At 38.0% G+C, this 26531-nt stretch overlaps 1 protein-coding gene across 2 annotated transcripts in view; it reads right to left on the bottom strand.

Moving 5' to 3' along the window:
• Positions 1 to 26531, bottom strand: part of LOC104909327 (ephrin type-A receptor 6) — a 314483-nt gene that overhangs the window by 96972 nt on the left and 190980 nt on the right. For both annotated transcript variants that reach the window (XM_031556463.1, XM_031556460.1), the window contains exon 4: positions 3402 to 3526. In XM_031556463.1, the coding sequence (XP_031412323.1) occupies positions 3402 to 3526 (125 nt within the window). The remainder of the gene's footprint in view (positions 1 to 3401; positions 3527 to 26531) is intronic.

Raw genomic sequence — 26531 nt, 5'->3', positions numbered from 1 at the left:
GCTAAGTGAACTGGGTCTGTTTAGCCTTGAGAAAAGAAGACTGAGAGGGGACCTGATCCAGGTTTATAAATATCTGAGGTGTGGCGGCCATAGCAGTGAGGCCAGTCTCTTTTCAGTGGTACGTGGAGACAGGACGAGGGGAAACGGACATAAGCTGCAGCACAGGAAGTTTTGCATGAATGTGCGTAAGAACTTCTTCATGGTGAGGGTGACGGAGCACTGGAACAGGCTGCCCAGGGAGGTTGTGGAGTCTCCTTCTCTGGAGATATTCAAGTCTCGCCTGGACGCCTACCTGTGCGACCTGGTGTAGGGAACCTGCTTTGGCAGGGGGGTTGGTCCGATGATCTCTAAAGGTCCCTTCCAACCCCTACAATTCTGTGATTCTGTGATTCTGTGAAATGAAGGTCTTGTGGAAAAAGGTGCTTTAAAGCAGTCAAATTACTGAGCCGCTTTATTATATTTTTTAAATTAATGTATTGCTTCCATGTTTGCAGTTTATTAGTAGTCTTTCCTTCTCTACTTCTCAATTACATGGTACTATTTTTCTCAGAAGATATGAGTCTATTTTTCACAGAGAGAATTATGGGCTTGATCTTTCTATGGTTCTCTGTGTGCAACTTGTTGCCCGAGATTACAAATATAACTGCCATGCATACCTTGCACAGTCTAACCTTTTTCCCTTGTTCTACTTGTTCTAGATATGCACGGAAGAATGCTCCTGTGTCTTCAGGGTTCGCCATCCCTAATTTATGTTACTTATAAAATCACTGGAAACAGCCTCATTTTGTGGAGCACTCATTGTCTCTTGTTAGATGGCTCCTGGATTTCTGTAAGCTGATAGACCTTTCATGAAACCTTGGGGGCATATGACCAGAAGTGACATTCTATGAGCTGTAGAATTCCTACTGGTTATAACTAAAAGACAGCATGCTGCCAGAAAGTCCCCAGTGTCTTCTTGATAGTTTCGCAAATATCACCCTGGAATCTTATAGATATTCATGCTTATACAACTTTAAAATCTTGCAGAGTTTCTTAAAGTTAAGAAATGGATGCAATCTATTGAGACTTCAGTATTGTTTATATCTGATGAAGACATTCAATTTCTTATATTGTAAGAACAAAACCTCTTATATTTTCAAATACAAATGGCAGGTAAAAAGGGCTATGGATGGGATGCAAAATCTGTTCCTTTTTACTAACTCATGTGTGCAACAGTATCTAAGGCAAATGGATACTGTTTTCTGAATTTGTAATGTCTCCTTAAGACATTAAGAAAACTTCTGAACTTTTCATGCTTATATTGTTTTTGAATTTCAGCTACATTTTTAAAATCTCCAAGAAAGGGATGTCTTTGTGGTAGATTCCTCTTATTTATCACATTTCTTATTATTCTGCATCATCATCCCTATTTTGTCACTACTCCTGATAAAACAAATGCTGCTATTTTCCTCTTCTGGGGTTGCTGGGAAGCCTGAAAGATGACACTTGCTGTACACACACCTGACATACACAGACTGTGCTATTTTATATACAGAGCTTGAGGTGAAGGAGAATGAATTTGTTAAAGCCCATGTGACTATTTTCTGGCTTTGAGGTAGACACTGTCAATTCTTTTTTTTTTTTTTTTTTGGTCAATATACAAATCTTATTCACATTTGGCCACTATACTTACACAGTGGTATAGTTGTAATCTACGCTTCATCAGCAATATTTAAACATAAGCAATATTTAAATATAAGTGGATCAAAGTTGTATAAAATCACATTTTGTAATTTGATACTGAAAATCAGCAGAGTATTTTGCAGTACTAAATTATTCACCTCTCTGCTCTAGAATCTGGTCATGCAAATCAGTCAGATAGCTACTCCTCTGCTCAAATAAGTGACCTGCTTACTATGGGAGCTGGATTGTATGTCTCTCATTCTACCTATTACATAGCTTTGACAGAAGAAAGCACACCTGTTATAACTTACTAATAAAAGGTGTATTCAAGAGCTGTGCATGCAGGCCAGTTAGTGACTTAGGGAGAAAATAATACCTATACAAGAGTATTGGAAAATGCCAGCAGTGCATTTATCTCCCCACACCTAAGAGCATAGAGAAGTTAACAGTTAAAAAAAAGTACTCTGTAGACTTTCCAAAAGAACAGAAAATAGTACTTTTACTGTAGAAAAAGACTAAAGTATAAACAGACTAAAGTTTAGGTGTAAACTTTACTAGGTGTAGGTGTAACTTTACTGAGGTGTAAACTGTATACATTAGTCTATTTTAATTCACTTGATTGTTATTTTAATATTGATAAACAAAAAGTGGTCAGTGCAAGTCATAGTGTAGATTACTATGGTAATGGATGAAAAATTGAAAGAGCTCCACCAGTGCATGAAAATAAGTTTGTCTTGCTTTGGCTACCAAATATTCTAAGCAATCATGTTTCCTCTCTCTAGCTATACTATTTAAATTGTTTGAATTTTTTTCAAGTTTACTCTTTTTTTCTGCATCATTAAAGCTGCATAATCTCAATAGAGAAGGGTTGCCAAGGAAGGAAATTCTGATATCCACAGAGTTTAAAATCATTAAATCTGTTTTTCATGTCTTGGCTTATATTGCTGTTCTTTGTGATCATCTCACTTATCCATTAGCTCCATTGTGACTTTCAGATGGGGACAGAGAAACAGCAAGAACGACAGCATATTACTGCTTAAGAAACACGCACCACCATTTTCCTTCCTGTATCTCTAGGAATAAAGCCACTGATTAACATTAAATTTTACACTTGTGCAAGGTCCTGTAGCCAGCTGAAAATGATGAAATGTGTTTTCTGCTTTGGGAGAAGCAGGCTTCAGATCATGCTTTCATAAGACGTTGTATCTTTTGTTGTAATGCGTGTGATTGTCCAGTTTGATGTGAAACAATATAATTTTGACAAAATACCAGAAATCTGATAAAAATGCATTGCAGTTTCTATCTCTTGTAGCCTCTAAACAAGGCTGATGGACTCTGTCATTTAAGCACAGATTATTGCAAAATAATACCACAAAATTAAATCAAATTTTGATGTTCACCTTCAACATATTGTTTCAGTGTCATTGCAGTATGAACCTTTTACAGTTCTTGTATCAAAATATGTTTGAGTATCTGATCTGTTGTGTTCATAATTGTTGCTACTATGAGACAAGTGTATCCACTGCCTGTTTGCTCTACTTGGTTCTGACATGAAACAAGACAGTCATTAACAAGTCAGAAGTACAACAACAAAAACTCAATACAAAACAAAATGTCTACTTATAAAGCATTGTACGTGGGATCAAGTTAAAAGTTTAAAATATTTTTTAAATATTAAAAATATGAAACATATTATTCTTTAGGATCTGAGTTTGGGTGATGCTGTAAGTGAGACCTACTTTCTCATAGTACTTGATCTCGTAGTCCAGAATGGCTCCATGGGGAAAGTCCGGCTCTTGCCAGGAGAGGGCAATGCTGTTTTGGGAAGCCCAGTCTTTCCTTACCATACCTATCAAGGAGGGTGCTGAAAGGGAAAAGGATAACTACGGGTTAAAGACAAGGTACACTGTTTATCTTTTCAACCTACTGTCTTAGGATATTAACCCGAAGTAACTTTGAGTTACCTCCAGGCAGAAAAGCATGACAGATGGCAATTCTCAGGGAAACCATATAACCTGGAATTAATGTTTCAAGCACACACCAGTAATTCCTTTATTAAAATGCAGACCAGCTTCTGAGAAATGACTATATACAAAAATTCTCACCCAGAAAGAAGTGCCTGAGTCAGTCTCCACCATTGTCTGTGCATGACCAGGATGTGCCACTCACTCTGAGGACATCACGTCCAGAGCAGTGCTGTGTTTCAGAGAGTAAATTCTAAACTCAGGATACCCTATGTTAAGTGTTATAGTTTTGCTAGAGTAGAACAAACATTTGGTTTACTCCTTGGGGTAAAATAATGTGACAAAACCTAAAACAGGCATAACATACTCTGTTCCTGTTACTTGAGCTGGCAGAAGCAAAAGAATTCCAGTCCCTCAGAGCAGTAGCTGTGTGTAATCAACCGCTGGCTTGTTAGGGGAGGTGAGGGCAGTGGCAAGGTTAGGGCAAGCCACGAAAGCAGAGGTGCCCCAACCCACCTGCAGTAATTGACCTCACAGGGCTGCAGCTGTGCAGTGAGCAGGAACTGCTTCCAGTAGCTTTCAGAAGGGGCCTAACATGGGTGGATGAACCCAAGAGCAAAGCTATCTCACTGTGGGTTTAAGTGATTTTGAGAGTTGGATTTGCTGCCCTTTTGGAAAAGAAGAAGGACATAGAAGGACATTCTGTGTAACAATGTCAAATGAGGCAAAAATTCAATTACAAGAAACTCCATTTGCTTATTTTATTAAACTGGTCAAGTAAGGCAAAAGAAGTCTAATACTCTCCAGATACTAAAGCTGCTTTACAAGCATTGACACGAATCTTTCCTAAATGTAACAACAAAACAGTCACATCTTTCAACAGTCTTGAAGACAACAGAGAAAGCTGAACGAATAAGTTACTGAATAAGTTACATCAGAGTCCTACCAGCTTCCTGAGACTGCATCCTATATACATAAAAAAAAGATTCTTTCAGTGGTTTACACCTTTCCCTATTTGTCGCTGAAATAACATATATCACCTTATTACACACCTTCTCCCATTCCTCTCTATTATGAATCATACTTAACCTCTTCTAAGCTCCTAAAGAGTTGCCTCTAAAAATAACATACTTTTATGGCTTCAGTTTTTATCTTTTGAATAAAGGAGTCTCCCTAGTAAAGTGAAATAGGAATCTGCTTCTAGTCACAAAATTCCTCACCTTCGTTTACTTCCCTGTAAACATTTCAGAAAGTTTAAGAAATGAAATCAATAAATAAAAGCTAGAAACAAACACTAAAGAAAATAGAACAGCTTGTTTTCTTTTGAAAAAAGGGAAGCTCTGCACACAGACATATAACAATCTCGGTTTCTCTGTGTCAGCGAGACAGAAAATAAACCTCTACCCACTTACAGTCTTCCCTGTGGATAACTATTCTGTGGTACAACAGACCAGTCTCTATGATGGGATAAAAAGCTAACAGGCCAAAAGAAAATAACCAAAAGAAGAAAAAACTACCAAAAGTGATATGGATAAAACAGAGCTTACACAGGAAACTTTCCCCCATCCATACTTACACCATTTTAACCATAGGTCTGATGCAAGGGAAAGAGAGAAAAAAAGAATCATATCTTGCTGAATAAAGGATTAGTCTACTTTTCAGGAAGACCTCAAACAGCATCATATAACTGAACATAGCAAAATAGACAAATATATGAATAAAACACATTCAGAAGTTCTGGGCCAAAATGTTACCTCTGGGTACATATAACTACTCCCTTAGTTAAAATGAAATTTTTATTCTTGAAAATTGAGGGTGAAACTGAGTTCTAGTATTACTCTGGGGTAAAATGAGCTGCTCCAAGTAGGGAACAAAGACAGAGTTGTTGAAAGGAAAACACGAGGCAGCAAAAATGGATTTGTATTTGTGAAACACAAATCAAGGTCCTATGAAGACAATTTCTCATATATATTTGTTTACTATTTGCAGTTTTGAGTCATTCACTGGCATCAAGGCGGAGGCCAAGGGAGCTCTGCAGGTTTTTCAGATCCATCCCGTGTGCCTGTTTGTACCCGAGGGACTTTAGCTGGGCCACCCTCACTAGCACACCATCACTTCACCTCTCTGCAGTGTGCATTCATCAGCCTAGTAGCCAAATCCTTGCAAAATGATTGAGTATGCTCGCAGAAAACACTTGACCCTTCTAGGTTTTTTAAAATATAGATTACTGGTATTACACTTCTTCAAATTATGACCTAACATTAGTAAGCTTTTCATATGCACCACATGGTGCATTTTTCTCTGGGTTCTGATTTCCAAATTTCTACAACAATTAAGTGTATAGTCTGTCTGACTTCACTGCAGTAACTTCCATTTGTGCAAGTAGCCAATGTCTTCTCCCTGGGAAACAGCTCAGGAGAAAAATAATGGAAGATAATTACTCCAGTCTCCTGTAAAACAGCTGTGCTTGACGTGTACTTGAAACTGAAGGTCCCATGCTCACATCATACCTGTACCACAGTGCCAGCACTGCATCCTATAAATCAAGATGTGAAGGTGTATGTGTGTAAGGCTCTGAATACTGTGTATTTTTGACTTTTTTTTTTTAATAAAAAACAAGAGCAACAAAAAAACCTACACACAACCCTTAATACTTAATAAAACAAAAACAAACGCCATTAACCATTTCTTATCCATTCAGAAGGATACCACTAATTGTCATCATAATAATATATAATAATAACAGAATTTACCTGTATGATGAAATAATTACTTGAGATGAAATAATTACTTAAAAAAGGAAATGAATTTCAGTAAGAAATTTATTGTACAAAGAGGTAAGCAAATAAGACTAAGTAATAAGAAGTTGCAGCTAGCCAAGTTTCTGTTTTTTCAGTTACTATCATTTTAAAAACAATATTTTCACTGGAAAAAATTCAGCTTCTTATAAGATTTGCTCAGTAGAACAGAAATTATTTAGACCCTAAAGATGTTATCCATTCATTGTTAGAGCTCTCTTTAACTGGAAATTTGTAAGACGAGTAAATCCTATTTGCTCGTATATTAAGACTGCTAAAATGTTCCTATGATGAATCAATGGGAAGTTCTTTTAATTAGTTTCTTCAAATCCAGTAACTGCAGGAGTGCTCTAATTTGGTTACCCACTGAAGACATTTGAGGGGAAAAAAAAAAAAGCTTGAAACCCAGCACGACTTTTAATCATTTTAATGGCAGCGTTTTCTTGACATTGGTACTAGGCTGAAGGATGGTTTCTGGCTCTTGATCTCAGTGTTGATCTCAGTTTTGTACTGAGGATTCTTTGCACCATCTGCTCTCTATGTTCTCCTCTACACTGTTATAAAATTTTTGAATTGCAATGAGTCATCTATAGTGCTGTCAGCTCCTGTTAATTTAGTCTGATAACTTTCTTTGTCTTTTCAAATTTGAATTGAATAATGAATGTTCATTCCTCAATTCAGAGTGAGATTATTTTATTCTAAATGTCTGGTTTTTTTTTGTACTGAATCTCTTTCTTTTCTCATACACTGTATAGAAAGCAGAAAATGTGTATTTTAAATGATGGTTGAAATCCAGTGTCATTTTTACAGAAACTTTCTCTTCTTCCTAGATTGACTTCCATTATCTGTAGTCTCTGATTTCAAAACAGGTGATTTACAGGACTTCTGAAGCTTTTTCCCCTTAGCCTATTTTGTAATTTTCCAATTTCTTGTTTCATTTTGTTAAAAGTGGACAAAGCATTTCCAACATTTTTCACAAGTTTTCCAGACTAAAGAACTTTGGTATGTTGCCTGCTGAGTATGAAGAATCTATAAACCCAGCAGCAGCTGATGACAAACGCTCACCTGATGTCTGTTTCCGGTCCAATCTACCCCTCTACTATTACATTTCAAACCTTATTTTTCTAGTGAAGAGAAACCATGTCAGTTCACTGTCGTTTTAGCGGATGCCAGAGCAGGCCCTACTAGAAATCTGAGAAGTTTCTTGTTAAAGAAAGCTATCAACCAACAAATAAGATAAGCTACATGATTGTTGTCCCCTTTCCTTCTTTCCCATCTGTTTTGGCCATAGTCTATGAAGTGCCAGCAGTCATCTGGACACCATCCTCATGAGAAGACTAAGGACCTCCATGTATAAAATACTGCCAGTGAGAATGACGTGGTTTAACTTAGACACATATTTCTATACCATCACCATTACCAGTAATAATCTGAATTTCAGTAATTATATGCTTTTCTCAAGAGCTCTGCCAGCTTCAAGACATAAGAAAGACCACACTCACCCAAATATAGGGCGTTACCAATATTTTTGGAGTAAGGCTTTTCAAACAAAGGAGGGAATCCAGCCTGCTCCTTCCCTCTTCTTTTTCTCCTACCTCAGCCACTTCCCAAATGTAACTTAGGGAAAACACTAAGGCCCACTCAGGAGATTGCTTCTCATTGAACTCATTAATCGAGCACCTTTTGTTTCCTATGATATAGTTAGAAGAGGAAACATGCTTCAACACCTTGCAAGAAGCGTGCTTTCCTCTTCTTCTTTCATTAAGAAAAGGACTGTTGCGAGTGGAAGAAATATCAATGCTACGAGGAGTAATCCAAGTTCACTTTGGTTTCATGTCTATGTTGGTCAGAATACAAAAGAAGATGGGTTTACTGAAAGACACATTTTCAAGCTTATGTCACATGTAAATTGTATGAATTAATTTACATAGGAAACTATGTGTGAAACAAGAAGAGCTATGGTTATCTAATTATCCAATAACATTCTACAGAACTTTTAGGAAATTAATGAAACAGAGTATGGAATAAGTACATTAAATTTCCTGTGCTTTCTCCTTTTGCTTAACCATAACAGTAGAAAGTTCTTTTGTAAACTACTGATACTAGATTTTAAAGCAAAATGTGTTCTAGATTTGTGTTTCTCATTATAAATACAGCTATACTTTGTAAAGGTGTCATTTTTTAATCAAATCGTATGTAAACAGCATTTATAACTGTTAATTACAGAGATGTGCCAGGGTACAGTATTTTTTATACAGTGTTCTCCCAGCCTAGATTCTGTAATTGTATTAGAATTTCTATACTATTTGATACTGAGTATGATTTTATATTATAACAGCAATAAATGAAGTCTGAGTTTTTATTCATGATCCACAATTAGAAGCGTTTTTCCAGACTTGGATAAACTGTTATTTCAAGGTACCGTAGGAAAAAAATATTGATTTTATTTCTAATTCTTGAAAGTCTGTAAGGTAGGTAATAAGCAATAACAAGATGTTTTCTTAGAGGTGACATTTTACTCCAATAACAGAACTGAAAGTAATGAAATAACATTTCCTGATCAATGATAATGTCTTCAGTATTATTGGCATTTGAGCTGTTTACGAAGGAAGCATTTACCAGAAAAGCTGAGGTCAAAACTCTTCAGCCTTCATTAGTAATGTCGCACATGAAAAGTATTCTCGGTCAACAAACAAGGATACAGTTGTGCTGCCTATCATCTCCAGCAGCCTTTGTTCCTGCAATATGTTTATTAGCTCCCCAGCAAAGATACTTTTCATTCTTTCTTTCTTCTGTGTTTGCTTGTTAATCTTTCTGTCTTTGTAGGACAAGGGAAGAAACACTATTTTATGAGTGAGGAATGTGACAGGGATTCAGGAGATTCTACATTTGTATTCTTTTCTGGCCACGCTCTGGAGATTTTCTTTAATATTTGTGACTGAGCTATCATAACTTACAATGTAAATGTTATTACCTCCCATTATTTCCGGTACGTAAGCACTTCCATGATAGAAATGTGTATATGAGAGACTATATATAAACCTAAAAATGTATAAAATAAGCATAAGTTCACACAGAAAAGATCCTGGAAATATGAACATAAATTAAACTTGTAGTAAAAAATGAAACTTGTAACAAAGATGTGTCCGTCCATAGCTGAAACATCTTTGGGTTTATGCTCAATTCAGTAGGAATTATTTTTCTTATCATGTAAGACTGCTTCCAATTAGTACAGGAACTAGATAACAGACTTGATTCTTCACATAATAGCATCTCTTATCTTCCTAATCATTTCAGTGCTAATTTACAGTCATAATGCTCGGAAGGTATATTATTACCGGTGCTAAGCTTGGAGTTCAAAGTTGAATATGCACTTCTCCTGACAATGCATTAGAGCTAGAAAATTAACAATTTTGGGTGTAAAATAATGTTTTTACTTTGTACTCTTTCACTAGTTCCCTAAAGGCTTGCATTCGAAAGACAGCATACTAGTACACTTACTTTGAAGCACTCCATTTATTGAAAAATATGCCTCCAGCAAGCTATAATTACAATCTTTCCCTCCATTTTAAATTCTTTCCCTTTGCAGATTTTCTTTGCTTCCTCAGAAATGGTGGATTGAAATCAAGTGAACTTAATCCCATTAGGAAAAAACAGATTCTGCTACAGTATTCTGGGCTAAAGGTCACAATAGATGCAACCTCAAAATCTCCTTCAGGCTAAATGCAGATGCAAAACCATTTTTATCTACTACATTCTATAATGCAATTCTTTCTTCCTTACTGCTTAATTTCTTTCCCATCTTTTGTTGGACTTATGGATGATGACAATGATCATTCACCCATGTAATTTTGCAACACTACAGATTTTCTTTCACTTGTAGAATGTGCTGCCATTCATTATTTCACAAGCCTGAGACAGAAGCATTGCTAGATCTTTACTTCTAACAGGATTTATTCAGTCCCCGTTATTTCAAAATGGATTATATTAAAAGATATTCAAAATAAATCCTATAAAATATAGTCTTATCACCTGCCAGCCTGCGTGGGTGTTTTGTTCTTGCCCTCAAAGTTGCAAGTACTGTGAGATATACTGCATAATAACCAATACAGTGAACAATGTGAAGTACTTGAATAATGTTTTTGTAAATTACAATAGTTACAGTAATCACACAAATCTTTTCCATAAATGTATGTTTTAAGGAGCTGCTTTATATATGCTCTGTATTTCTGAAGCAAGTGGAATAAACTCATTTCAGAACGGCTTGTTGAAAATTTTCAGGAATTACAGACAAACCAAACAAGTTTGTAAAACTGAAAAGGGCCACGTGTCACATACATGGAAAGCACCATTTCAGCTGTTTTAGCAAAGACTTCATGTGGATCAGCTGCATAGCAGAAGTTCGCACCCTTCACAGAAAGGTAAATCCGCAGCAAAGCACTGTGGGGAAAAAACACTGGGAATTGTGGGAGCAGCCCTGACGTGTGGTAGTGCTGATGTGGTGGGGTGGAGCCAGGAGGTGACAGCGGCCAAACCCCCTGAGTGTATATAACCTGTCATTATGGAGCTGGGCCACCCAGGCGTCTCAGAAGGGTGTGGCGTGGCAGTTTGCTAAGGCGATCTGTGCAGGGAGGGCTAGACAGATAAGTTCATTAGGTGATTATCAGCCACTAAGTTCAGGGTCATCACACTGCAGTGGAGGATTATCATCCTCCAAGGACTGGGACTTAATCATGGTATCCACCCGAAGGAAAGCTAGGGTGTCTGCCCCTGTCAGGAAGGATATGGAAATCCTGACTGAATTTGGAGGTAACCATGAAGCTGTCCAGGCCTCTGGCTGTGTAGAGTTCATGATGCTCTCAGTGGCTTCCTGGGGCAGCACTCAGAACAGCTGTGTAAGCAGGTAGGTGACCTGCTCTGCCTTGTGGTCAGGCTGCAGTATGAAATACATAGATTACAATGCATCACTGGGGACAAAAAGAAAGGGCAGGGAAACAACAATTCACCCATGCACTAACAGGTTATTTCAAAGAAAAAAACAAAAACCCAAGGCAGCCTATATCACATCAGGTTGTGGGAAAAAAATTGCAAGGCTGGAACCAAAAACACAAAGAAAAAGAGCAGATGGAGGCAAGTTTGTGCCCAAAGCCGCAAACAAAATCCATCCTTGCCTGCTCCACCCTCCCAAGGTGACTCTGTACAAGGCATCCACAGGTATGAGGCCCTGGATGTGGAAGACTTGTCTGAGGGTTGTAACAACCCACTCAGTCTAGATATGATACCAAGGCTACTTCATTGAGGAAGAGGAGATGGGTACTGGTTGGGTAGGAGATGGGTAGGAGATGGGTTGGGAGATGATTCCTCCCTGCAGGGAACTGAACGTCCAATACACCGAGAAGACCCTCTTCTTAAAGAAGTCCACTGTCTCCCTGGTGCATGGGTGAGAGATGTCACTGTGAAACTACCTAACTTGGTATGGCCAACAGATGACAACCCCTTACTGCTTTTTCATACAGGGAGACACAAAGAAGCTACATGATAGCTACAAGGTTATCAAAATGAGTTTCAGGTCCTTGGGACGAAGGCTAAAGGAACTGAATGTACAGACCATCTTTCCTTCTCTGCCTCCTGAATTGGGCAAGGACAAAGAAATAAACCAAAGGATCATATCTTTAAATACCCGGCTTCGTTACATCACCAGAACTTTGTTTTTTTTGACAGCCAATTAGCTTATGTGGTACTAGGTTTGTAGGCACCAGATGGGGTTTGTCTTTCTCAAAGGGGAAGAAGGGTCATTGGGGAAAAGCTAGTGGGACTTGTTGGGAGGACTTTAAACTAGGTGAAAGGGAATGGGGGGGACAGTGAGCCTTCCCATGATAAGGTGTGGGGAAGGCATTACTATATTAGAGGGACAGGATGCTGGCGTAGATCTTGAAGGATCTACTGCCTTGAGAAGTGCTGGTAAGACATACAAAACTCTATGACGATGAGGCAGCAACTGCTGGAGTAACAGGAGAAGGCAATGGGAAAATTCAAGGACAATACCTAGAAGGAACTGAGGAGTTATCCTTTAAGGAAATGACAAGGCCAGCTGCCCAGCTGAAGTGCCTCTTCACCAATGCATGCAGCTTGGGAAACAAACAAAAGGAGCTGGAAGCTACTGTGCTGCTTGAAAATCACAATATAGTTGTAGTCACTGAAACCTGGTGGGATGATTCCCATGACTGGAGTGTAGCTATCAACAGCTACAAACTGTTCAGAAAGGACAGGCAAGAAAGAAGGGCTGCAATTTCCACCAGGAAAAGAATAGAATGTGAAGAGCTGTCCCTAAAGAACAGTCATAAGCAGGTTGAAAGCCTATGGGTGACAGTTAGAGACCAAGGCAGAAAAGGGAGCCTTGTGATTGGTGTCTACTACAGGCCACCAGATTAGTCAGAACTTTCTATCTCCAGCTACAGGAGGCACTGTGATTGCAAGTGCTTGTCCTGCTGCGGGAGTTCAACCACCTGGACACTGCTGGAAAAGTAGCACAGAGAGCGGTAGACAATCTAGGAGGCATTGAGGATAACTTCCTAAGCCAAGTAATTGATGGCCCCACTAGGATATTGATGGCAATACTGGATATGTGACTCACCAATGTAAACAAATTGATTGGTGACATCAGGACTGGAGGCTGCTTGGGCTGTAGTGACCATGCTATGGCTGAATTCATACTCCAGAGGAACAGCTGAAGAGTAAAATTAGGAAGCTAAACTTTAGGAAAGCTAACTTTCAGCTCTTCAGGGAGTTAGTCAACAAAACACCCTGGGAAACTGTCTTCATGGGCAACGGTGAGGAGCAGAGCTGGCAGATCTTTAAGGAGGCTTTCTTCAGGGTGCAAAAGCTCTTCATCCCCAGGTGTAGCAAGTCAGGAAAGAAAGGCAAGAGATTGGTGTGGCTGAACTGGGACCTGCTGGTCAGATTGAAGAGCAAGAAGAAAATGCACGAGCAGTGGATACAGGGACATGTACAGTGGGAAGAGCATAAGGAAGCTGCTAGTTAATGTAGGGTTGGGGCTAGGAAAGCCAAGGCCCAGCTTGAACAGAACTTGGCTAGGGATGCCAAAAAGAACAAGAAAGGCTTCTATGAGAACCTCATCTAGAAAATGAAAGTCTAGGAGAGTGTACCCCCCAGTGATTGCTCAGTTCCTCCCGACTCAGATGTTGCCATTAAATGTTGTATACTGTTTCAAATTGGTGTGCATGCTTCTGGGGAATCATGTCTGACATGTACAATTCCTCCCAGAAACAACACCAGGGTGATTTGAACCATTTCCTTTCTAGAAAACCTGTCCTAGAAGAGAAGAAGATGGGAGAAATTGGTTTATCAGCAGAATCAGATTACAACTATAATTATGTTAATCAGCATGAAAAAAGATGTGTTGCAGCTAATGTGTTATGTGAGTTATAAATATCATGCCAGCACTAGGTGTCCTGTGATGTGGCACATTTGTCTGAAGAATCTTGTTTTCAGCCTCCTAAAATAACCTGGGAATTGGTATAAATGTATTGGAAATATAACTTGAGGTTAAGAAGGTGTCACTTATTGCAGGTGTCATTATGGTAACAGAACTTTAAGTAAGTCTCATTCAGCAGCAACCCCTTCGGGGTCAACTGGAGCCAAATTGCCATGCAGAACTTCCTGCTGCTAAATTGATCACAGAAGTTTGAAAATGAAATTAAGTTAAAAAGCACTAGGAAATCTGCCATCTTTTCACTCCATTAATTGCTAGTCATCCTGGGATGTAGCAGATCAGTCTAAAATATACATTCGAGAAAATCTTTCCTGTTCTTGTTTATATCAAAATATGAGACTATATGAGATTGTAGGTCATTTTCTGTCTAACAGTACTTTATAGGTCAGAAAGAGGTTTTTCTTTTAGCAAGAAAATCATGAATATTTTATTTGAACATCTTATCTGAACCTACAGTAAAAGCTGTTTGTTGGTATGTGCAGAGAATGACATAGCTGCTGTACTTTAATATTCTCATGTAATACATGTAAGTGCATGCAGACATCTAATACTGACTTACAATATACATCTTCAATCAATTTTTGCACAAATGTTCATTTCAATAAAGCATTTAAGTATCATTGTTGTAAAATAAATATGCCCTCATAAATAAATTCTCCCACTGATGACACAAACAAAGTAACATTACATATATAAGTGTTAAAAAAATTCCAAAGGTATGCTGTTAACTGCTCTTTAAAAAAAATCATTATGCAATGATAAGAGCTATTTTTTACTCTGCCTTTGAGTGCAGTTTTATGTAAAGAGTCATGTATCTCTTCAATGTTTAGCGTGTAAACCTATGCACAGAAAAGTACATCCTTTTAAGCCCTGGCATATAGACTCAGAAGATTGACAATGAGAAGCACATCCAGAAGGCTGGAATGTTACTGGTTTGTACTTGATGTATATCAATGAATCACTGAAAAACCATGCTGCTGTCCAGTGGTCAGTTTACAGTCAAGTAGGGTGGAATTCATTTTACTTGATGTAAATCATTTAAAAGCTGTGCTTTTACTCTAGCAAGTTGTCATGTTTTCCTTTGTAGCTAGAGAGATACAGTTTGAGGGCAGTTTCTCATACCTCTCTTTCTCAGACACCATCTGAGGAGAGCACAGACTGCACACCAGAACTGCTTTTGTAAAGGTTGAACTTCAAGGTGGTTGCCAGTAGAGCAAAGCTATCCCCCAGTTTCAGCCATGGTGTCTGATATACGCATTGCTACAAGCAGCACTGAAACTTCGGACAAAATCAGCCATGGCTTTTATTTGAAGCTGATCTCTGGAGTGATACAAGAGTTGTTTTAGATCTGTCAAGATCCTAAACAGAATGCTTTTTCAGTTGGGTAGATCTATAGATCCATTGTGAGCTTAAGAGTTTTCACTAAAATGCCAACAAAACAGAGAAGTCTAGAAATGAGATCAGACAATGCGCAGTAAAAAATCTTTCAAAGCAAGTTTTGTGGAATCCTGGGAAACTATAGAATAGTTTTTCAAAAGAGAAGCTTCTTCATCTATTATCTACTAGTTAGCTTCTGTTTTTATACTTGCTGCATGCATCCACGCTCATACACTGACAGACAATCTACTGACAGATCTAAGTGAGAAAGAAACCTAGATACACGTACTTCCAGGTCAGTGCATCACTAATTTTCATGAGCCTTTCGTTTTCAAGAAATTAATCATCTGATGACTGCCCTCTTAACAAGAAACTATGAATCATCAGGCTCTTCCATTGTGCTCTTTTGGTATTTCTATTATTTTTTCTCCCCCCTGTGCTAATCAGCTTTGGTGTTCTTCAAAGTTCTTTGTGCTGAACTGTGTCCTTATACATTTTTTCCAAATCTACTGTTCATCTCCCATCTTTTTTCCAAAACAGCTCTACAGAAATGTTTTCTACAGAAAGGGAAAGTAGGAAGATCCGTGGAGGGAAGCTGACCTCTACAATCCTTCCCTTCTCAATTTCTTGCCTAAGAACAATGTCTAGGTCACCTACTGACACACAGACAGTTTGCACTGGTCATTTTCTAAAGGGTACCATGAAAACCTCCCAAAAGTTAGGAAGTTGAGAGACATTCAGACAGGAAATAGAGAATCATTATCTAACATGCTACTGAACACTGACACAAGCTAGAAAAGTACAGGAGGGGAAGTACTATTTTATTTTCTTTCCATCAGTGTACTTTCCTGCCTACTGTCAGAGACAAAACAATGGGCCAGATTAACTGATTAGATTTAGCTCAGAAAGGAAAGTTTGTTACATTATGCTATCCTATAAATTGTTTCCTGCATCGCAGTCTTGACAGAGGGAAAACATCCCACTTTGCAGCTTAGGCAGTAGTTGTAAGAACTAATGGCTCATATCCACACAGTACATTAGTGATGTGCAGCTGTGTGCTTCAGGGCCAACTTTTAAGTGCTTGATCCTCAGAATAGAGGGCATGGAGGTAAGCTATACTGAAGTGCCCAAGTTCCTTAATGCGCCTTAAAACGGAGGATGTTCAGAACATGCACAGAAACAGAACTTGAGAATATAGAAAGCTTTCAGTTTGACATCTAATTTAGGTACATACAGGAGTTAAGTACTGTTAGGATTAGACAATGATATTGCACAAAATTGTTGCATTGGAATAAATGAACAACAATATTGTTCAGTCTCTTTTACTCTTCCATTAAGTATATCTTCCTATTACAAATCTTCCCCAAGTAGTCTAAAAAATTCTCCTCTACCAATGTAACACTTAGTTTTGTAATTCATTAAGGAGCCACTCCTCATACGCCTTACCCTCCAGATCCTTCACTGTTGTTATAGAGCTCCTTTGGACACTCTCTAATAGTTTTATGTCCTTCTTACTTTGTGGCAACCAAATCCACAGCCAGTGCTAGAGCAGAATGGGACAACCCCTCCCCCCACCCAGTGGCAGTGCTGGGCCTGATGCACCCCAGGATATGGTTGGCCCTTTGGGTTGCCAGAGCGTGCTGCTGACTCACATTCAATTTATAGTAGGACTCCCAGCATTACACTCATGGTGTCTGAATGTCTCTCAACTTCCTAACTTTTGGGAGGACATAGGTTTTCATGGTACCTCACCTAAAGGTTATTAATCCTGCCAACACCAACTGCTAGCTCTGAACAGCCAAGCCCCTCCCTCACACATATTGTCACCACCCCCAGCCTCCTCTGCCCTGCCTTTGCAATAGTTCTTTAAGTTTACTGTTTAAAAAATAGTGGTTAGTAAAATGTGTTCTTAAAAAAAGTTTAAAAGTAACAAATATATCATACAGGGTATTATTCTGCAAGCACAGAAACCTTTTGTGACAATATACCCATGGAAATGAATTAATAACAAATGGAATATTTATTTATTGCAGCTGTTTACCTCAAGATATACTTGTTATCATTTTCAGGAACTTTCATCAATGGTATTAATTTTCCAAGACATCATGATAACTCTGCCTTAAATCAGAATTTTCTATGCTTCACTAATGATCACGATCAGAGTCTATTAGTGGTGTTGATTTAGCATCTCACACTATGGGTGGTCAGACAGATTGTGATTGGGTTTTAACTGCTCATGTAGTGCAAGTTGATCTTCCCCTGAAAGGTCTTTCCACTTTGGCTGAATGCATGAAGAGCTGAGGAAGAAAGTCTGTGGGATGGCTAAACCACTGGCTCTGGCTAAGAAGAGAGGATTTGAGTGCCCTAAGAATGGACTCCTTTACTCACAACAACTTTGAGTTTGCTGGTATTTTATTATCAGTCCTTGCTAGTCAATTCCCATCATACTTACACCAGGAGATTCAGATCACTTAAAATAACTGAAGTAACTTTAAGTTACTTTTGGAATCAAAAAGGACTCCTAAAGTTAGGCGCACTTTAAGGAGGTATAAACACTGCAGAGAAATAAGGCCTCCAGATGGAGATGAAGAGTGCTCAACATTGATGTCTAAAAGTAATGAGCACCCCAAACCTTCTTTGATGCCCCACTGAGGAATTGAGGCATACAAACATACCTCCATCAGCTATATGATATTTTGTCTTTTATTGCAGCTTGTCTAGAGGCAGACAATTTTTCTTTCCTCCAACAACCACCAAAAAATCCCGCACCATTAACTTCTCAAGTATTCAAACAAACAAATAATCTGCAAAAGTCTACTGGAGAAAGTTAATAGCTGAATTCCTTGTGAAGATTATAAAATGGTCCATCTTAAAAGTATTATGACCTCAGTCTGTGTTATCGATGACCCTGCATCTCTTCTCTGGACTTGGAGGACAGAGCTGAAACACAAGGTGCCTCCTGGTTTTTCCTGCAGAGATCAGAATAAATGAGGCAGACGTTACTCTTCTCCTATCTAGGATCTGCTAATTGCTGTGTGCTTTCTCAAACATACTCTGCATCTCTAGTAATGCACCTATTCAACTGGAAGCATCTTATATGCTGCATAGTCAGCAAAGATATAAGAAAGATGTGCAAGAAAGACAGAGAGTTGTTACAGAGAGTCCAGAAGAGAGCCACAAAAGTGATCCAAAGGCTGCAGCACCTCCCCTATGAAGACAGGCTGAAGGAGCTGGGCTTGTTCAGCCTGGAGAAAAGAAGGCTGTGGGGTGACCTCATTGCAGCTTTTCAGTACCTAAAGGGAGCCTACAAACAGGAGGGGAATCAACTCTTTACAAGGGTAGATAACTGCAGGACAAGGTAAAATAGTTTTAAGTTGAGGGACGGAAGATTTAGGATGTCAGAGGGAAGTTCTTTACTATGAGAGTGGTGAGGTGCTGGAACAGGCTGCCCAGAGAGGTTGTGGATGCCCCATCCCTGGAGGTGTTCAAGGCCAGACTGGATGGGCCCTTGGGCAGCCTGGTCTAGTGTTAAATGGGGAGGTTGGTGACCCTGCTCTGCGGCAGAGAAGTTGGAGCTTGATGATCCCTGAAGTCCCTTCCAACCTGGGCAATTCTGTGATTATATGGTCCTAATTCCTTCCTCGAGCTCAGTGAGCACAAAAGGACATTGGAAGGAATTTATCCATGATGTGTGTAACTGTATGTTTAAAAGATACTATCTATCTCTATATTCATGCATGCATTTTATCTTTAAGCTATGTCTTCTTCAAAAGCATATTCACACTCAAAGAACTGCACTGACATAAAAGCTAATGAATTTTGCTCATAAAAATATGCAAATATGGAATGACTTCAAAAACACTGAATTATCCGTCCTCAGTCAGTATAAACGTCTCATCTTTAATCCACCTTCACAGAACTACCTTACTGTTTTTTTTTTTTTTTAAGATAAAAATCACAGTACTCCTACTGTGGTCAGTTTGACATCTCCATGTAATATCTTTTAAAAAGATGCATTAAACATTTCTTAATGTGATCTTTTGTATCAAATCTTGCCATCAGCTATTCAAGAATATTTTGTTAATACATACCAATTTCAAAGATGCTGTTGGCTTCCTTTTAAAACAGGAGGAAAAATGAGCATGGCACTACAGATTCCAAGATAACAATAGTCACCATTACCTGACATTTTTGTAAGCAGACAATCCTGAATACAAAACTAATACAGAATAACTAATATGACACATTTATTGGCAACCTCAGGTAATTTTAAGTAGATAATCTTAAGGCGAGGAAGACAACAGTTGATATAGTTCAAAGCTTACACAGCTTGAAGAAATAATTTAATTTTTATATCTTTAAGAATGATTTGTATGTAGTATTCGGAATAATCACTTGTAAGTATAATTGTTATGATAAATACATAATTGAAACATTCAGCTTTCATAATTCTAGTTCAAGTGCAGCAGATGCACTGTTCTCAGTGTCTGAAACATTCATATTCCACATAATCAATTCAAATGCTTAAAGAGGTCTTGTATGTATGCTGTCAACAAGCTTTCAACACTTATTCCGTCATGCTGGGCACAGTGGGACTGTTTCTGGCTCCCTGATCTCCCAGCTGACTTCCAGACCTCCAGAAGACCAGAATGCACCCCCAGGGCTCCAGTCTCTCAGATTCACACGATCCTGCCTCTGCTGATGGGCAGTATAGCAAACATGCAGGGCTTTATCTGTAGTTAACCCTCACTGCCCAGCCCTTGGGGTGACCCAACATTGGGAATCTCCCTGCTTGGAGTACCTTTGACCCCAGTTCTAATCATCACTCCTTGCCTTGGCTCTAATGTTCTCCTCTCCCTGCAGGTATGTAAGCACTGCCATTGAGTTGCTTGGTGCTTGGGTTAGTGTTCCCAGATCCGGGATCTACCAGGCTTGAGTAAATAATGTTTTCTATAAAGAGAAGGCATGCTTCATAAACTACTGGAGTTCTCTGAAAGAGTCAATAATCAGGTAGTTTAGAAAGATGTATTTAATTGTAGAATCATAAAGTCATTAAGGTTGGAAAAAACCTCTAAGATCATCTAGTCCAACTGTCCATCTACTATCAATACTGCTCACTATACTATGTCCCTAAGTACTACATCTATCCTTTCTCCCTGGGCAGCCTACTCCAATGCCTCACCACTCTTTCTGAGAAGAAATTATTTTTAATATCCAACTTTGACTTCTCCTGGCTCAACTTGAGGATATTCCCTCTTATCCTCTCTGTTACCCAGGGGAACAGGTCAACCCCCACCTCATCACAACCTCATTTCAGGCAGTTGTAGAGAGTGATTAGGTCTCCCCTGAGCCTCCTCTCCTCCAGACTGAAAAATGCCAGTTCCCTCAACTGCTCTTCACAAGACTTGTGTTCCAGACCTTTCACCAGCTTTGTTGCCCTTCTTCCGACACACTCAAGGGATCTCATGGTCCAGAGTCTCTGAAAAGAAGATAGGTCTTTGTATGGATAGATAATAATAGAAAACACTGGGTGAGAATAAATGGTCTTTTTGTTTGTGGGAAACAGTGGGAAAAGTCTGCCAGCTGCCTAGAGCAATATGTCTGGCTTACACTGTATGTTCAAAATGTTCATAAATAATGAAAAAATCTGCTAAACTACCTGGAGTATTAAGAAATAAAGAATGTGAAGAACTATGAAAGGATTTCATGAGAATGACATATTGAACAGTAAAATGGCATACAAAATTTGAAACACTAATGCAAAAGGCAAAAGAAACCCTAATTTCATAAGAAAAAATAAGCTCTGAACTGACCATTCCCACCCAGAAGCAAGATTTTCAAGTTGCAAGAAATAGATTTATGAAAATCTGTGTCATGTGTGATAAAAAGATTAAATGGAATGCTAGGGATTACAAAGGAAAGAAAAGAGAACAAAACAGAACTTTACACTGCCACAGTGGAGGTCCGTATTTCAAATATACGTTGAATATGTGTGTAGTTTTTGTCACCTCATCTCAAAAATGATATAACAGACCAGTTTGGTGTTCAGAAAATAGCTACAATAGGTATTACATCAAAGATGTGGAGGGAATTACACACAAGTGACTCCAGAAAAAAAACTAGGGCTTTCAAATCTGAAAAGGAGGAAACAACAGAAGGTTGAATCATGAATGATGTGGAGAATGTAAGGAGTGATTGTTCACTGCTTCTTTCAGCACATAAAACAACATCAAATGAAGTTGAAAGGAAGTGATTTTCAATCATATGTGAAATTAAGCTGCAGAATTCCTAAACAATAACTGTTATGGGTTCTCTTTTAACATGTGCTTAATAATAAAGTATTAAATTGCTATTGGGCAAGAAAGTCCTAAAGGTACAACTTTTCAGAGACTTGGTGCATAGTCAGGGAATGGCTCTTTCTTTCCCTTACACATCTCCAATCTTCAGCTTTTGGCTATTCTCAGAGACAGAATATGAGGCCAGATGGATCAATAGTGTGATCCAGGACAGATGCTCTTGTGTATAACCAACAGGAATGGAAATGAATGAATGTGGATTATCGGGTTGCCGCATAGCTTGTTTTTCTACTTGATAGCTTGATGAAGAATCTTATTCTGTTTTCGTTTTTTCAAGGATGTGTGTCCAGAGTGGTGGTGGTGACAGGTCTGTTGTTTTTTTCACTGAATCTGCTGCATATGCATGGAGAAACTGCTTGCATCTTTCATACTGTAGAGTATGTAGAGTAGTGTAGTATGTAGTAGAGTACAAAGCACAATCTGTGGCAACGCTAGCGTATCTCAGATACACTAGATTGATTCATTTAGTGTGGAGTATGCTTGCATAAGGAGTGAGCCAGTTTATTGTAAACCATGCATGGAGCCTCCAGACTGAGACATGGAATATAATTACATATATAATTACATAAATTCAAAGTACATGCTAAAATTGATATACCACTGGATTGATTTTTATTATTATCTTTAATAAATCCTACAGTGGCTGAGATATTACTTTATTTAACGCACAGGCTGTACATGACTTATTTGGATAAGGAATGCAGCATTGTTGTAGTACCATCACTGTCAAACAGGAAACATTTCATTGAATAAAGATGTGACTGAGTTTAAAAACTCATGTGAAAAGATTTATTACTTAATAAAGTTTGCACAGCACATTTAGTCTGGATGGGAATCATAAACCCTAGAATGTTCACTGCTTATATGCTGCACTACATAAAATAAGGACAATTTATTCCCCTTCCACAGGTCAAAACATAATAAGCATATTTTTACTACTAGTCAAACAGAAAATACGTAGAGAATGAAGCGGCCCTGTCTGTGTCCTGGCAGCAAAGTGTTGGAAGCATCTTGCAACTGAATAAGAGACACGAGCTTAAGTTCTGTCCTCCTTCTGCATGGAAAGCCACATGCAATCACTTTTGCTGCATATAGGTAAGCATCTGCAGGCTGAAACAGAGGTGGCATGCCAGACTGTCAGCCAAAATGCTGACTGCTGCATTGCAGGCAGTGAGAGCCATCTGTAGGCTGTACTCACACTCATCCAATGGATCACCTACATGGGAACTGACTTTTTGCCTAAACTGTCTAAAAAGCAAGTGATTGCTTTCAGTCTGCCTGGCATGTTTACATAACAATGCATAAAGACAGCTTCTTGGTGACTTTACAATGCACTACATTTTCTGTATTCACATCCACACATAAATTTATTGCCAACTGTTTTTAGGATGGAGAGATGATTCATATTATGCAAACAAACTAACTAAAACATCGACACTTTCAATACAAGATTACGCTACTGTACTGCAATGGAAAAGAAAGAAAGACATATTATATATATATATATATATATATTTAAAATTTAAATTGAGTTCCCTTTTCCTATGTCAAAAATAACAATATGAATACAGAGATATACCAGACAGCTTCAGTCAGGTTTTACCAATTTACCAGGAACTTGTTAGACAGAGAACATGCAAGGTCTGAAGGTGAAGTCCACTGTGCACTTGTCTGTACGCATAATTTAGGAGGTGTGAAGCAACCACGACGATACCAGAAAAAAAGAGCACGAGGTGAAAAACAGGTTTTGACAATATTAAAACTATACAGCTCTTTAGAGAGAACATTTCTGTTCTTCTTTAAGGATACAATTCCTCTTCTGTATATACCCAGAATACATCTCAATTACTTTCTTTCTCATAAAATCCCTCAAGAAAATAGTGTTTTCCCATCCACTGAAAATCTCAGTAGTAAATAAAGTTTGTTTTCTGTTGTTTCGATTGCAATTATCCATTGCAATTTTTGGTTAAAAACATTACACAAAACAGTCATATAACAGCCCATAACCTTAAACATTTAATTTGGGAATGCCTTTAGTCTTTCATGCGAGTGTTAATTCGTGTGGCTTATGATTCTGTTCCGTTCTAAATGTCAGATTTTCTAGTCCCCACATGCACTAATAATTTCCTCTTCTATTTTCAAAGGAAGCAGCTAATCCTGGATAGTAGGTAATTATGATGTGAGATACTGACTCATGGAGACAAAATAAGATGGAGATACGAAAAAAAACTGCAACACTTAGGTTGGCTAAAATTTAATTTTTCAACTTCTGACTCTCAAATGGAAAGCAAAAGCTTTCCAAGAGAAACTGATATTGTATAGAAATAAATTAACAGTAATTATAGTTTTAATGGAAAATCTTTAACCATCTTGGCTGATTCACAGAAGTAAATATATAACTGTATCTTCTCCTTTGCTCCTGTAAGATATACTTCTTAAAGACAGAAGATTTCAATGTTAGTGAACACGTACGTTCACCCAGAGCACACAAGGTTTTTTTTCTCAGTATGTGTAAGACACAAGCAGAATACAGTTTCTAAAAAATTTAAAATAAATAAATGAAGAAGGAAAGAAAGCAAAAACAAACAAACAAACAAACAAACAAAAAAAAACCTCTGATCAAAATGATGTACCAAAATCCTACGGAACTAGACCACAATGATCAGGAATAGCTGGTTACTGCTAGCCTGCTGAATTCAAATTAATTCCAGAACTCCACACATTGGCTTCATCACATGCATTGCAGATGAGAAATTTGATGAGTGAGAGGAATTTTCAAAATCAGACAATGACTAAGAATCTTATTCCTGAGACAGAATAAATCTAATATTATGCTATTTATGACAGGCTAAAAGAAAGCTTTTAAGAGATGACTGGTATTGTGCATTTGAACTCTTTGTCAATGAGATCATAAAGATTAAACTGTTACAAGGCCTGAGTTTCAGATTTAATGCATTTGGAAACATTATTAAAGTATAGACAAAATAAATACTGGAGATAATGCTAGCAGCCAATGAGTCTCTGAACAACTCAATTATGATACATTATTTATGATATAGCTAGAAAAGCATGGCAAGGAGGGCAGAATCCCTTTCTCAAAGGTTTGGATCCAAGAGATAAGGAATTAAAGAAATGAATAGATGGATTCCTGAGAGAGGGCATAAATTGCATTTCCCTCTCACTCCTAGCAAGATATCCCAACGTTTGGACTACACAACATTATTAAAATTGCTTGAAATGATCTGAGACAATTTTTATCCTAAATAAAGTGTAAGTAGTGCTAGTTACTGTTGGGATTATTTCTGACTAACTCAGTTTCTGAATCATTACTCTGACCAGAATCACCATGACATAGAACTTTCTGCAAATTATAGTGAAGCTGCCTTTCAGTTAGATTGGTTTGGGTCCAGAAGTTTACAGAGCAGGCATAGAGCCTTATAACTGAAGGAACAGTGTATTGCAACAGATTAAATGTAAATTAATAACAATTTTAAAATGCGTGCATTTGATCATTCAGCCTGGATTTCCAAGTGTATTAAGCTCTCACAGCATCCAGATGGAGTTACAGCTGCCCAGCTTCATTGCAGTCCAGGTCACTGGCACTAAATTAGAACAATGACAGGGGACTCTGCATGTGACTACATTTTCATTGTAAGTTTTCATTGTAGCTACCTACAGAAAAAATGTTATATAATCTTTAAATTTCTAGAGCATCTTATTAAATTATACTGAGATTCCAAGAACGCTGTTAGTGATGTGGACAATTTAGTCCTTACAGACGTTCTTCTGAAAGATGATGTCAAATACATCCTAATACAGTGCCTGAAATATTTGTTTGTCTTTCAAAACTAAGAAAATTATTTAGATACTTAGAAATTGGTTTCATGCTTTGACCAAATATGAAACTAAAAACAAACAAACAAACAAACAAAAAGTCCTGCAAAACAGTAATTTCAAAGTCAAAAAACCACATCAAAATGTAGAAAAAAGGCCAGATATTTAAAGGGCCTTCAAGCACAGTTAATCAATTCTTCACAGTACATTGCGATCAGCAGAAATATTTTACTCAGTTACATTTGTTTATCATATCCAAAATATGATACAAAATAAAACTGCTCCATTGTTACTATGCAGAATTTGGCCTTAATGCAATTAAAATCAGCTACTATGCATTTATATAATCTCTAAGACAAATTCTGAGCAATAAACTGCAGCCAAAATAAAGATTAATTTTAACAAAGACTTCAGTGGAGGAAATTCACACTGCTCTTTTATTTGTCTCTACAAAATGCTGAAACTGTCCCTAAACTTAATACTTAAAAAATACAAAGAACAAACTCGATAATCACCAACATCCATGTCTTTCATATCTGCTTAGTGATAGTTCCAGAAAAGAAATTTTAAAAAAGCAATCTTTTGCCTAATATTGTAAGGCTGGCTGCAAAATCAGAATGTTTTCGTTATCTAAAATCAGAATGCTAAAGCTAATGGTCTAAAATTCCAAATTTCTTAGTAACTGCTGTACTAATTATGATCTGTTTTCCTCCTTTCATTTTGCTTCCCATTTTTAATAGCAGAACAACTTTCTAAATGGTGCTAATTGCTTCACTGTTTGAATGTACTACCTCTTCTACTTTGCTATCAAAATCTAGACCTTGCAAGGCTGCAGATAGGTGAACTTTTCAGTATCCAAAGCATGGCTGTAGCAAGGACAGAGAGTGTGAGACGGGATCAAGAGGACATGGATTCTTGTTCCTCTACTGTGGGCAAATCACATCTTGGTAATGTGGTGAGAGCTGACAGTCAGCTGGGAAAAGCCTCCAGGAAGAACAGCACCTCAGCCTACGAAGTGTCTTTCTGC

This window comes from Meleagris gallopavo, chromosome 1 (genome assembly GCF_000146605.3).
Source record: "Meleagris gallopavo isolate NT-WF06-2002-E0010 breed Aviagen turkey brand Nicholas breeding stock chromosome 1, Turkey_5.1, whole genome shotgun sequence".
NCBI classification, from domain to species: Eukaryota; Metazoa; Chordata; class Aves; order Galliformes; family Phasianidae; genus Meleagris; species Meleagris gallopavo.
The sequence above is the reverse complement of the archived record's forward strand: the minus strand, read 5'-3'. Positions and strand labels throughout refer to the sequence as shown.